We start from the raw sequence: 14595 nt of genomic DNA, 5'->3' as shown, positions 1-14595 counted from the left end.
CAAGCCTGCCCAATTGTGCACCCATTCCCCACTAGGCTTCCTAAATGTGTCACCACAGCAGCCAACAATGCTGCTGCTGAATGGGAGCCAAGCTCCCAAAATGGCTGGCTGCCATTTTAAATTACCCAAAATGTAATGTTGGTCCACAGATTTGTAAAATGTATTGATTTAATAGATTGGGGACGTAGTGAAGGACACTGAACTGTGCTGCCACCTCCAAAGCAGTGAGTCTTGGGGAGGAGACAGTTTACTTCTTGTACTTGTAATTAACGATTGGCTGGATGTTTGTGTGTGCGCACAGATTTTAGCGTTTGAAAATGAGACTGAAATTTCCCCCTTTTCATGAACAGAGCAAGGAAATTGGAGTCCGAGGAAATTATTCTGTTTTACAAGCTGAGCTTGAACACATCAACCTTCATCTCAGAGGTGGCTACATTATCCCATGGCAACTACCTGATCTGAATACCAATGCCAGGTACAGTCAGATATGTGGGATTTTATTTTAATTTTTACAAATTCTTTATATAGGTAGATCAAATCCAAAAATACATAGATAATCAATTTTCTGAAGTACAACTGATTGCCTGTTTCTGTCCACAGCGCTTATCAAGGCTGTGTTGTGTGGAGGCTAATAACTTGGCAAATGGTCAAGTTGGTGTCAGATAACCACAACTTTTATTGGTTACTGCACACCTTTGGTGTGGCATAGGGTGGGGGCTCCAGTGATCAGCAGCCAGTACTCCATCCCACCCAGATGTTGGGAGAGCCTTGAGTCCCTTCTATAGCCTGAAGTGCTACTGACAGAGCACTCATGCAAGTGTAGTGGCCATGCTGGTCCCCAGAGGTGAGACTAAGGCCTTGAAGTGACAGCCTAAGGCCTCTAAGGGGATATCTTAAGAGGGAAGTGAAGGGCCAACCTCCTGGGGTCAGGAACATGCCCCCCCCCCGAATGGAGGGGGAGAGTTAGACTCAAAAATTGAACTAAATGAATGAGGGACTGACTCTGCAGATGAGAGCTGGCTGACAGAGTCGAGAGAGGGCAGTTTGAACCCCCCCTCCCAGGGAAGACTCTGATAGCTCTCTAGAAGAGGTAGAGTTGGAAGGCAGTCAGAGCATTGCTAGGCAATCACCAGATAAGCAGAAGTATAAGACTGTGTTGAGTGAAAGTGAGGAGGAGGGAGACCAGCCTCTCAGTCCCCGCTCTAGGTGCCTGGAAAGATCAGAGGGCAACAGAAGGGCAAGAGGGAAAAAGCAGGGTTTTTTGTAATAAATGTACATAAAGCTGCCAGAGAGTCTTTACACCTGACTATGAATCCCACTGACTCCAACCCCTATTGTGAAAAGTTGCAACAAGTATTAGTGTACTAATACTAATAACCTCCCCCCAAACCCCCAAATGTTGCTATGAGGATGACAAAGACCTCAACAGTGCCAAGTTATCTGGTAGCTAAACTCCATCCATAGCAACCAGCACCCTCACTTACAACAGGGAGCGTGAAGACAGGGATGATGCTTCGAGTGTCATGAGGCCTGATCTCAGTTTAAGTCTCAGGGACAGACCACAGGTAGCAAGTTCTCTTTTAGGTCAGCTCTCCAGCCTCAGGCACTGAAGTCCACTAGTGGTGCTGCTGGGTTCCCAAGGGTGGTACTTTCTCTGAGAATGGTCTAGGTGAGTGGCAGAGCACCCACCACTGCTACATGCCCTTTCAAATCAGGCTTGTTCCCTACTCCCTGCGCCCATACGGGGCACAAATTGGGACACAGTATAGGCAGGAATGTAATGATGTATGGAAGTGAGAGCTGCACCATAAAGAAGGCTGAATGCCGAAGAATTGATGCTTTTTAAATATGGTGCTGGAGGAGACTCTTGAGAGTCCCATGGACTGCAAGAAGATCAAACCTATCCATTCTGAAGGAAATCAGCCCTGAGTGCTCACTGGAAGGGCAGATCCTGAAGCTGAGGCTCCAATACTTTGGCTACTTCCTGAGAAGAGAAGACTCCCTGGAAAAGACTCTGATGTTGGGAAAGATGGAGGGCACAAGGAGAAGGGGACAACAGAGGACGAGATGGTTGGACAGTGTTATAGAAGTTACCAACATGAGTTTGACGAAACTCCGGGAGGCAGTGGAAGACAGGAGTGCCTGGCATGCTCTGGTCCATGGGGTCATGAAGAGCTGGACACAACTAAACAGCTAAACAACAACAAATAGGCAGGAATCCATGGCATATTGGATGTCTCAGTATGAGCGGATGACAGAGGACAATGGTTTCCCAGTTTAATTCATAAGAGTTATGAAAACTAAATTATTTGTCATTTAAATGTTTTCTTTTGTTTTTAGTCGAAAGCAACCAATGGGTCTTACGGTTGCTCTGGATGATAATGGTGCTGCTCAAGGGCTTCTTTATTGGGACGATGGAACAACTATCGGTAAGTTTGGAAAGCTGCCATCTACAGAGTCTGACAATTAGTCCCATCTAGAACAGCACCATTGGCAATGAATGGCAAGGGCTTCCTGGGGTTTCAGGCAGGAGTCCTTCCCAGCCCTACCTGCCAGGGACTGAAACCAAGGCATCTTCACACAGAGGATGTGCTCTGTCACTGAGCTACAGCCTTCCACTTCTTGGCAAGGCTGTTGCACAGCTTATTAAGAATATGTGAAATTCAAATTAGATGCTAAATAAGTTCCGGACCACCTGATAAGAAGATGCAACATGCCTTCTTCTGTGTCAGCATCGTCCTCTTGAAATGGGAAATGCTGGAATGGGAACAATATTGTTTTAGCAGATTTTGAACAACACCGCCACATGAACATAGAAAAGTCGCTAATAAGTATTTTAATAGCAGACATACTGAATACAAATAACCATATTTTTTAAAAGATGATTAACAACATAAACCTAGGCCCTTTCTAAAATCACCCAGTGCCATGGGTTCAGCTATACTTCAGATCCTCCTTGCATCACTGATGTGTTATCAGTAAGTAGTTCAAGACAATATAAGAGGAGCCCATATCCTGATTATTCTCACTCCAACAGCTGCATCCTTCCAATACAGGGGTAACACAAACATGGAAAAGAAACTTGTGTTGCACTTCTCCACATGGCCTGGAGTTCTGATGTTGCCCCAGTGGTGTTCATAGGAACTGCACTACAGTGTCTTCCAGCCCCTTGGATAACATCCAAATTAGATTGGTACATATACCTAAGTATATAATGTAAATATGTCTTCGGTGGTTTTGAACGAAAGTTCACTTCCATTAATTTCATATATTTACCCCACTTAAGATTGCTTATATTTGCCTGGCTCATGCCCGGTACAGGTCTGAAGAAGGAAACCCCCATATTATAATGTCCCTATTCAATGTGCCCATAAAGTAGAACCTGTCTACAGAAATAAAAATCCATGATATTGCTAGGAGAGCTGTAGGATGGAGTACTTATTGTTGCTGTTAAGCTTTTTGTAACGTTAAACTGGTGCTTCTAAAGGTTGCTGCCATTGCTTCTTGCATTCCCATGCACCAGTGGAAACTGCTTCTTTGTCCTCTTAGCAGTCTTCCCCTTTAATCATTCTGTTGCTGCTTTCTTATTACAGATGCATATGAGAATGGCCTTTACCTCTTACACACATTTAATGTCAGTCAGGTATGTATAATCTCTAATCTTATATCCTTGCTCCTAGATGATGCCGAGTTTTGGTGTAGAATTAGGTCTTTCTGAGACTAGTGATCTCTGCACCTATTTAGAAATTGATTGACTGACAGGCACTGCCCTTAGATGTGCCTTCTATTTAATTAAAATAGCAAACCCTTGATGTGATAAATCGGTACATTTGCACCTGCATATAATTATCTTGCACGTAGCAACAGGTTTCAGAACATTTGCAGTAGATGTACAAAAACAAACAATATAAAAGAAATAAACACACACACACATTTGGTCAAGAAACCTTAGTGTGCAATTAGTTTCTATTTTAGTTGGGTTGTCCCACAGTAATTAGTGGAGTCAATGGAACCCTTTCCATTAAGTGATGTTCTAATTAAAATGTTCAAAATAGATGTTAAATAGCCGTCTCTGGCAGCTTTAGAAGTCAAAACCTGGCTAACAATCCAAGTGCCTTGAGCATTTATACATGCAAATAGATTTGTAGAATTTGGTATCATAGATGCTTTGCTAATACATTTGTGCAATGTCCTCCATCTTGATGCTATTTCTCAAGCAAAAGTTTGTATGATGAAATCGGACTGGAGCAAGAGAGAGGCTGTGACAAACAATTGCAAAATCATAAATAACATAAATAACAGTATGAAAAAACCCCACACCCTTTCTTTCAGAATGCTTTGGACATCAGCCTCGCCCACGAGGGATATTTTGACCCAAACAACTTAAAATTCAGCGAAATTAAAATTTTAGGACTGTCAAGCAAACCTGTTAATGTTATGGTGTTTCAAAATGGTGCGCCAATCTCATCCAGTCATAATGAGACCTATGATTCTTCAACTCAGGTAAGGAAAAAATGCATTAGGTGTGCATTCATTTTGGTACTATCCTCATGCTTACAAAGACACCAGAATACTTACTTTAGTAAAAAGTTCTTCCCGTGCACCATTAAATCCCACATATCTCTCTCCCCCCCAATTGAAAGGGGAAGAGGAATAAAAATGGTGGTTGTATTCAGTTCCACATTGCTTGGGTCTTGGAGGCAGGCAACAGGGTGCAGAGTGCACAAAGCATTCTTTGCTTTGTGATTACTTGCTGGGAAAATAAGGTGTCCAGTCAGGTATGAGCCCTTGTGAAGCTGCAAATCAAACCATTCAAGCTCTGTGCCCTGCAGTAAGCTTCATTTGGTGGTTACAGTATGTCTCTGGTCCCAATTAGCTCTCAAGAGTGGCACCTCTTTCAAACTGCATCATCCAGCATCCTCAATATTCTGCCTCTGTCAGTAGCTAAGAATTCAGGTATTTGCTACCACATTTAATCTAACATGCCTGTCTTCCACATCCTAGACAGTTTTCTCCTTTGCCTGTTGATGATCTCCATCCCTAGACTTCTAACCCAGTTCCCACTGTTTGACCTATTGAAATTGCCTAAGCTTGTCTTGACATGGAACCTCCGAGTTCCACTTGGCTGTTGTCCCTGGGGAAATTTCTCCATGCTTTGTTGTTTAGTCGTTTAGTCGTGTCCGACTCTTCGTGACCCCATGGACCAGAGCACACCAGGCACTTCTGTCTTCCACTGCCTCCCGCAGTTTGGTCAGACTCATGTTTGTAGCTTCGAAGACACTATCCAACCATCATGTCCTCTGTCGTCCCCTTCTCCTTGTGCCCTCCATCTTTCCCAACATCAGGGTCTTTTCCAGGGAGTCTTCTCTTCTCATGAGGTGGCCAAAGTATTGGAGCCTCAGCTTCACGATCTGTCCTTCCAGTGAGCACTCAGGGCTGATTTCCTTAAGAATGGATACATTTTATCTTCTTGCAGTCCATGGGACTCTCAAGAGTCTCCTCCAGCACCATAATTCAAAAGCATCAGTTCTTCGGCGATCAGCCTTCTTTATGGTCCAGCTCTCACTTCCATACATCACTACTGGGAAAACCATAGCTTTTACTATATGAACCTTTGTTGGCAAGGTGATGTCTCTACTTCTCCATGCCATCTTGACTTATTATAGATGAACTGAGACAGTAGCTTCTTCCCAATGTTCCATTTCCTTTTGCTACCTCCTGCTGTCATATACATTTATAGCTATGTTTGTATGCTGCAAAGAGCCAGCTCTACTTAATATAAACTAATTAAATAAAACTACATTTCATTTTTTTAAAATGAGGCTGCTGTTTAATGTACACAGAACAGTGAAATGATTTTTGTCATTTGTTGCTGTTTTATTATTATTTCCAAAGCTCTTGCACATTCAAGGTCTTCAGCTTGCACTGGGGCAAAAGTATACCTTGAAATGGGGGCAGCCTACTGAAGATACAGAAAAATTCAATTGTTATCCGTATCCAGAACCAACACAAAGCACTTGTGAAGAACGTGGCTGTTTCTGGCAGGTAAGCAACTGGGAATTGGTGAAACAGGTGAATTGGAACCATTTGATGTGCCAAAAAAATTACCCATTTTCTCAATCTCATCTGATACCATTTCATTTTGCGATGATGAATTTCTTTCTTTCTTTCTTTCTTTCTTTCTTTCTTTCTTTCTTTCGGATTTGCAGTTCTACACCAATATTGGCTTTTTATGGGCAGTTTTAGCTGAGTTTTTTTGTTTTATTTTAAAAGTTGCTTTGACCATATTTTACTTGTGACAGATACCCTTAAATTGTTCTTTAAGCTCTTTGTATGCCTTAGCCCTCATTAGTCCTCCCATTGCCCATTGTCAGTCCTATTTACTGTTTATTGCTGAAGCCTCTCTCATAGTGTTGACTTACTTAATATGGTCTTTTATTTCAGGTTGTCTCTACTCCTGGTGTGCCTCACTGCTTTTATCCCAAGAATTATGGCTACACCGCCAGTAACATTCAACACAGTGCTGAGGGCGTGACAGCTGATCTGCAGAGGAACCCAAACTATCCTAATCCTTATGGGTCTCAATCACCAGCTGTGGACCAGCTTCGCTTGGTAGTGACCTACCATTACAACAACATGCTGCAGTTTAAGGTAAACTGTAATCTCATGGAGTATACCCCCCTTAAGATTCTGCAGCAAACAAAGCTTCCCCAAGGATGGCACTCTTAATAAACCCTTTTGGTGCATCCTCTCAGTTCCATGACATGATAATCCCCATTGCTGGAGAAAAGTACTTTCAATATGCAGACATCAAAGGCTTATCAACACTTACGTTTTACTCTGTTTTTCCCCAGGCATAGGTTCATGTTTAAGAGCTCTATGTCTGAGTGTTGTTGTCGGGTTTAGGTTTGTTTGTTTTTTGCCCCAGAGCTTTCACCACAAAAACCCATTCTTTAGTGCTTAATCGGAGCAAACAGCAATTCAGGTTTTCTGCAGGTTGCCATTTGCTCCGATTGAGCTTTAATGAGCATGTTTTTTGTGGAAAAGTTCCAGAGCAAAAATTAAAATTAAAAGGGGCCCTCAGATATGGAGCATTTAAGAGCAGACTATACCTGGAAAAAGCAGAGGAAAAGTAAGTGTGGATAAGCCCTGGGATATATCTCAAGTGCATTCTACCAGAGTAGATCCACTGAAATTAATAGATGATTTAGTCATGCTCATTACTTTCAGTGGGTCTCCTTGGAGTGGAACTAACATTGCAGACAGCCCATTAGAATGTGCATGATAAGAAGCTTTGAAAAGTCAGTGCCAACAAGCAGAGCACTTCTACAATGGGGCAATAATAGGGCACCTTTTCTCTCTGGCTGTCCTTTGCCAGATTGGTCAATACAATTTTTATAATTCCATGAAGCTTTTGCCTGCTAAAGTCATTTTTTACTGTGATTTCTACCATGGATGTTTTTGAATATATTTTTAAAAGTACCTTTTACTAGTGTGCAATGTATTAAACTGTGATTTTAAATTGGAGTGAACTGTGCATGGGCATTGGAAAAGCGGGATAGAGATTCTCATGTAAATAAAATGGGTAATAAACAGTTGTTGAACTGTGCTTTTGCATTGACTCTTATAGACAAGCAGGTCCTTGTGATGTTTGGTTTTGTTACATATCTTTTGCACGCTGAAGAATGCTCCCTTCTCCGTAGATCTATGATCCCAACCACAAAAGATACGAAGTTCCAGTCCCGCTCTTCACGCCAAGCAGCTCTCAAAGTACAGAAGCTAGCCGGTTGTATCAAGTGGACATTGTGAACAATCCATTTGGCCTTCAGATCCGACGCAAAAGCACAGGAACGATTATGTAAGTGGAATCTTTGATTTTATTGATAGATTAATTTCAGCAAGGATCAGCAGGAAAACACCCTGAACCAATGTCTTAATTTGCTTATGATGCTATGGTATCATTCACACAAATTCAGACAAGGAAGGTGTGTGTGTGTGTGTGTGTGTGTGTGTGTGTGTGTTGTTATTTCCACTAAACATTTATCAAGCATCCTGGAGTCTGCCTGGCCAACCACAATCACAAAAATGAAAAACCACACAAACAAAAACACAAAAATAGTAAAAACCAAAGCACCAAATATCACCTCAGAACACTGCAATCAGAAACGGAAGGCTTTAATTATGACGGCGGGGGAGACTCAAATGAGCAGGGCAAGGGCAGAAGCGAGAGGAAAAAAGGCTTAATTACTATGCAGGGGACTCAAATTTGCTGCGCAACACTAAAAGCAGAAGCTCAGGAGTGCAGCGTTCGGGTTCCGAGTTGTTCGGCAACTAAGCTGTTCGAAAACCGAGGTACCGCTGTAATTGCCTGACCAGTGGTCTGCAAGCAGCAAACAAACTAAACACCCCTTTTGTTAATGTGTGTGTGTGTGTGTGTGTGTGTGTATATATATATATATATATATATGGATTTCTAAGGGGTTGCTCGCGCGTAAGCAGGTACCTATCTCCCTGGCTGGGTGCAAACACCTGGCTGGGCTGCCAAAGTGAACCTCATCTGTCCGGACCGCCACTCACCTGTGGCTGACTCAGTCGCTGGCAGAATCCGTCAGTGGGCGTTTCTTAAACTTCTTCCAGCAAAAAAGCTCTTTCACGCCTAGTCTCCGCCTACCCTCTCTGCGCGAAAGCCTTCGGCGCAGGGAGGGTGTGGGCAACGGAGGACCCCTACTCTCCCCGCTGGTCCCAGGCAAGGAGTCATGGGACCACCTCGCCACTTCCCCCACCTGCCCCCCCTTCTCCACTTGTGCTACACTGATTCTCTTCCCCAGAAGATGGGCTGCTTCTCCCGATCCCTGGACGCTGGCTTTTGCGCTCTCCCTCCAGTACTGATGGCAGTTCCCTGACTATATATATATATATATATATACACACACACACACACACACACACACAACACCCTGCACCTTACCCATGAGAATTTTCTTGAACTTTTCTCTCCCAGTTGATAATTTTTAATGTGTGTGATTTTTCCTCATTGACTGAAGGAGAATGCTTGTTCATTTGTTTTTAAAAGGATAAATGCTTAACCTAGCACTAGAGAGCTGCCAGTTCTAAATATGTCTCTCATGGATGGCATTCCATCATGACATCTATAATAACTGAGATCATTGTGAGGATTTGATGTGAGGTTGCTAAAGAGGGTTTGTTCTGTCTGCCTCCAAATATATTCTGCTTGTACTTTTTAGAAATTAATAAAAAAACCTACAAAAATGCAGTGAGTATTTTTTCCCCCAAATGAAGGCAAATCTTGGTAAGCATTACCCCCGGAATGTCTCACCCACTCACTGAAGTGTGGAACATGTAAAGTATGTTCAAATATTTGCTGAGTTTTTTTTTTAAAAAAAGGCAAGTGCACATTCACTTTGCTAAATCAAATAGAGTATTGATTTAATCTAACATGTATGTTCACATCAAGAGGGCATTGTATTATCAATGTAGTGACGCAGAGAGAGATGTAGTGGGGAAAATTAAAGTTCTGAACAAAATTTGTAAATATCAAACAGAAACATGGTGAAACCCTTTCCACTTTGGAAGCAAGGACAAGTGTGTCATAACTCCAAAAATCTGGGGTGTGGAGATTTTTGGAATAACCTGTAGGTTTAGCACAAACATTTTTGTTCTGATGACAACTGGCCAGACAATTACTACATATTTTTCTCCGGAAGAAAAGTGTTCTCAGTTTGAATCTCACTGATTCTGTAATGAAATTAGCAATGGCTCAGATCATTTATTTGCACTTAAACACCAAAGAGGTTAAAGCCTGTACCATACTAAGAGAAAGATTGAGAATTACAGAGCAGTAACCGATAATATGTGGTACTCACATTCCAGAAACTGAGACCTCCAGATATAGGGTGGTATATAACTTCAATAAATAAAATAAACTATATTCTTTCATTTTTCACCACCACCCCTGATTGTGGAAGGAGATGAGTGGGAATGAGCTCAGTGACCCCTCACCTTACTCATTCACATGTTAATCCACCACTATTCTTGCATTTCCCCTCTGTGTTTTGAGGGCTAGCTATCTAGAGCATGAAACCCACTCTACTTTAGTAGGCTTCCTGCATAATTAAGCACCTTTAAAGAGAAGGTGTCTACGATCTGTGTGAGAGCCTATTGAAACAGAGCAAATACCCCACTGCAGGCATTCTGCCTCCATCGTGTGGGGGGCTGCAGGAATGAGGACATGTGGGTTGGCAAACAGTCAACAATTATGTTCCTACTCTCCTTTGGGGGTGGGAGAAAATATAAGGTTAGAGTAAGTTGTGTTTCTGTGTTGTCCGACCAAAAGGTACACACAAACGTGTGTGTGTGTGTGTGTGTGTGTGTGAGAGAGAGAGAGAGAGAGAGAGAGAGAGAGAGAGAGAGAGGATGTATGTAGATAGGACTACCTCAGAAATACACATTTGGAAAATTGTTGTTGTTTAGTTGTTTAGTTGTTTAGTCGTGTCCGACTCTTCGTGACCCCATGGACCAGAGCACGCCAGGCACTCCTGTCTTCATTTGGAAAATAACTTAATGTAAAGTTGCCACCTAACTATAGCTGAAGCCAATACCCTGGCTCTTATCTTGAATATGTGGCCACACGTGTTTTTTCAGAAGCATTGGTTATTTCTTGGCTATCTCCCATGAGAAATGACCACTTTTCTTTCTGCTTTGCATGAGTTGTACTATATGATATAGACCAGGCATGTTCAACTCCCAAGAGACTGCAATCTACTCACAGTATAAAAGAACCAGCAGTGATCTACCCATTGTCACTGGAGGATTAACCAGAGTTGTTGAGCTTTTTTTATTTTTTAGAAAATTTCTCATGGGATCAACCAGGGACAGCCCGTGATCGACCAATAGATCACGATCAACCTGCTGGACATGCCTGATATAGACTAACCATCCTTCTTTTGCAGCTGGAATTCTCAGGTGCCGGGCTTCACCTTTAGCGACATGTTCATTCAGATTGCGACTCGCCTACCATCACAATATGTGTACGGATTTGGAGAAACTGAGCACACTCAGTTCCGGAGAGATATGAACTGGCAGACCTGGGGAATGTTCACAAAAGATCAACCACCTGGTGTAAGCCGAGTTCTTGCTCACTCTTCTGCTTCTTTCTCAGTTTGTGTCACTGTCTCAGTTTTCCTACTTTGGACTTGCTTCCTTTCCTAAACAGCAAAAATAACTTTGAATTTTTTAGAGAGCGATGAACATCTTTTAAAAGGAAAACAATGAGTACTGTAAATGTATAATATGGTAATTTGGTCTATAAAAATGGTTGGGGGAAGGGATAATGTTAGGAGTTTCCTATCAGAATTCTGTTATTAGTCAATCTGGGTTTCTTTGGGCTAGAGTCTTGGACTTAAGATAGACCTGTTGACAGCCTTTAATGCTCTGTTAATATATTTCCATGGACGTTAGGATGGCCTAAGACTAGGAGGTAGTCAGAAAAAAGCACAATGGGATGTGTGTATCAAGGTTGTTATGAATGGAGAACAGCAAAGTGCAGCTAAAGAGTGACAGAACTGAGTTTAGGCTCCCAAAGTTAGCAGTGTTTTTGAAAACAGGCTTCCTCTCCTTCAAGACCTGATGTGGTAGCAATGAACTTTTTTTTAAAGTTCCAACAAAAACATCACAAGCCTCTAGCGACCTCCTCCTACAAAGGGAAATCAAACCTGGCTAAGTACTGATATCTCAAATGTACCTCTGCTCAAAGAATTGGAGTGGTGGGGTTATAAGAATTGTTCAGGACTGAGTTTGAGATGGCACACACCCCAGCCTTCATCCAGATATGTGTATATCTTCAGAAGAGATATGTGGACTTAGATGCAGAAGAAATGAAATCCTTCTGCCTTTATTTTTTTACAGTACAAGCTGAACTCCTATGGCTTTCACCCCTTCTACATGGGACTTGAAAATGATGGAAGTGCTCATGGAGTTCTTTTGCTGAACAGCAATGCTATGGGTAAAAGAACAACATTTTTTAAAATAGAAAAATCTGTACAGAATTTCATTTTTTGTTCATACATTTATGGCAATTGATTATTAATTTCCTATTCCTTCTGGATTTTTCAGATGTCACCTTCCAACCAACACCTGCCCTGACATATCGCACAATTGGAGGAATATTGGACTTTTACATGGTTTTAGGGCCAAAGCCAGAAGAAGTAGTTCAGGAGTACACTGCAGTAAGACATCTACTGCTATAACATCACAGTGTATCAATGGAGATTAATTCCTTTTTTACCAGTTTCTCTATATGTCCATCCAATATGGATGGATATTTGCATCATGAAGGCCAACTGTACAGACCGGATGCATCGGTTCTTATTTGTTTTGGGGGACTGCTTGTGTGCTACCACATTTCAATGTTTCATTTTGTTTTAAATCTATGATTTGCTCTTCAATTGTAGCTAATTGGACGGCCTGTCATGCCACCCTATTGGGCCTTGGGATTCCAGCTTTGCCGCTACGGGAACAAAAACACGTCTGAGGTTGCTGAAGTGTATGATGCTATGAGGGCAGCTAGAATACCCTATGTAAGTGTCTTGCAGCTGTGATCCAGTGCGCTTCAGATTCCAATCGATAATTAGTTTGTTGGAAGAAGATTTCAAAATGATTCAGAAAATCAGGACTATATAAATCCCAACTGAGTTCTGTATAAAACATTATATGCAGACAAAACCAAGGAAAGAAGAAAGATGGAGGAAAGAGCCACAGACCTAATTTGTATGGTTAAGGTCAGCAAAGAAACAGCTTTGCCCTTCTCTATCCCAGTGATATCTCAAAGTGAAAACTGTTTTAAAAATCTTTTAAAAAGCAATAAAACATTCCCAGAAAATTTAAGAAGGTTTACATTTTTAGGTGTATGTGTCTTAGCTATGGCTCAGTTTGCGAAATGGCCCTTTAACTTTCGTAAAGTCATTTAGACATGCTTGAAATTGAACCTGATGGCTTTGCTTTTGCATTATAGTTGCATTATAGTTTTGAATTTTAATAGTTAATAAAACAACAACAAAATTGGGGGCTAAATTGTTTGGTCCAACCCTAGGATCAAAAATATGATCTATGATACTGATGTATCTATGACACATCTGTTTGCCCCTTTCACCCTATGCATGCTGTAGATGCACACTGAAAGAATCTTGGGTATTTATTTAATTAAATTAATTCATATACTGCCCTATACCTAAAGGTCTCAGGGCGGTTCACAGAATCAAGTATGCTTCTGGATATATGGATCTGAACTTGAACATTCTTAACTGTATTGAGGCATATTTGATATTGAAAGTCCATGCTTTCTGTGTTTTGCATCTTGAACATGTTGAGATTATTTTAAATTAATCATCTCCAGGTCTTCAGATTATTTTTCACACATGTCTTTACTGTTTTATTTTAACACAGGATGTCCAATATACAGACATTGATTACATGGAACGGAAGCTAGACTTCACACTTGGCAGAAACTTCTCTGACCTTCCAGCTTTTGTTGATCGAATAAAATCAGAGGGTTCAAGGTACATCATCATCCTGGTGAGTAATTGTTAATCATTCTTGAGATACCATTGTGGAATGCTGGTAGCATGCATTATTGGTCCAGTACCTCAATGTACATCCAAGCTATGTACCTGTTCCTTTAGGGGAAGTGCAACCCCACTAGAACAGGCAGTCTGCTCAATTACTCAACCCTGGGAACTGTCTCTTCACAGCACTTCTGTCTCAACATGATTCAGTTTCAGTTTATTGGTTCTCATGAAGCCCATCATTGCCTCAAAGACACCAATCCAACTTCTGCACAATCTCTCCTGATCAGTAGCAGCCCATGGGGTTTGGTAGAGTTGAAGGCCCCCCATTTGTGGTTGTGGGGGGCCGTGGGGCCAGGAGGATTGAGCCTACATGGTACACAGGTGGAGCCAATCCAGTTCTCTGCCAGTGTGTCTATCTAGTCCTAACCAACTTTTGTGTGCTTTATCTAATAAAATCAGAATGCTCAAGGCTCATTGCCATCCTGCCTAGTTCTTCAAGCTTTCTTGAGCTATCATTATGCACTTTGGATAATATGCAGTTTTCATTGTGCTCTGTTGAATAGTTTGCGTTGCCAGTCCTGGCAATATAATAACCATGGTTCTGGGTCAGACCAAGGGTCCATTTGCACCAGTATCTCATTTCCAACCATGGACGGCCAGATAGCTTCAGGAGTCATCAAGGCAACAGCTTTCACCTACTCATTGTTCCCCAGGATCTGATAAACAGAGAGGTGATGCCCCTCAAAACTTATCAGAGTGAAATATATAAACTATGCAAAAGCTGAATAAGGAACTCCTTCTATATAATCCCTTGAAATAACTGGATGAGTACTTGCTCTGGTTTTCCCTTCCATCAGAGGTCATGCTGCTATCCACAGATAATCTTGTTTTTGTGATTCTCTACCACAAAGAGTTCCATTAGCATCACTCACTGCATTCTTTCAGAAACTCAGACTGAAAACCTGCATCCTCCAAGAAGGTTGGGAGGTGTGGAAGAAGTCATGTCATGTAC

General features: G+C 41.8%; 1 protein-coding gene across 1 annotated transcript in view; it reads left to right on the top strand.

Annotated features, from left to right (window-relative positions):
* SI (sucrase-isomaltase) overlaps window positions 1–14595 on the top strand; it is a 102753-nt gene that overhangs the window by 74554 nt on the left and 13604 nt on the right. Inside the window, exons 44-55 of the mRNA XM_079977525.1 lie at window positions 351–475; window positions 2341–2429; window positions 3594–3643; window positions 4333–4503; window positions 5896–6045; window positions 6445–6651; window positions 7704–7858; window positions 10971–11139; window positions 11926–12022; window positions 12133–12245; window positions 12471–12596; window positions 13462–13590. Of these exons, the coding sequence (XP_079833651.1) occupies window positions 351–475; window positions 2341–2429; window positions 3594–3643; window positions 4333–4503; window positions 5896–6045; window positions 6445–6651; window positions 7704–7858; window positions 10971–11139; window positions 11926–12022; window positions 12133–12245; window positions 12471–12596; window positions 13462–13590 (1581 nt within the window). The remainder of the gene's footprint in view (window positions 1–350; window positions 476–2340; window positions 2430–3593; window positions 3644–4332; window positions 4504–5895; window positions 6046–6444; window positions 6652–7703; window positions 7859–10970; window positions 11140–11925; window positions 12023–12132; window positions 12246–12470; window positions 12597–13461; window positions 13591–14595) is intronic.

Source organism: Podarcis cretensis (assembly GCF_951804945.1).
Source record: "Podarcis cretensis genome assembly, chromosome: 5".
Classification (NCBI taxonomy): domain Eukaryota; kingdom Metazoa; phylum Chordata; class Lepidosauria; order Squamata; family Lacertidae; genus Podarcis; species Podarcis cretensis.
The sequence above is the reverse complement of the archived record's forward strand: the minus strand, read 5'-3'. Positions and strand labels throughout refer to the sequence as shown.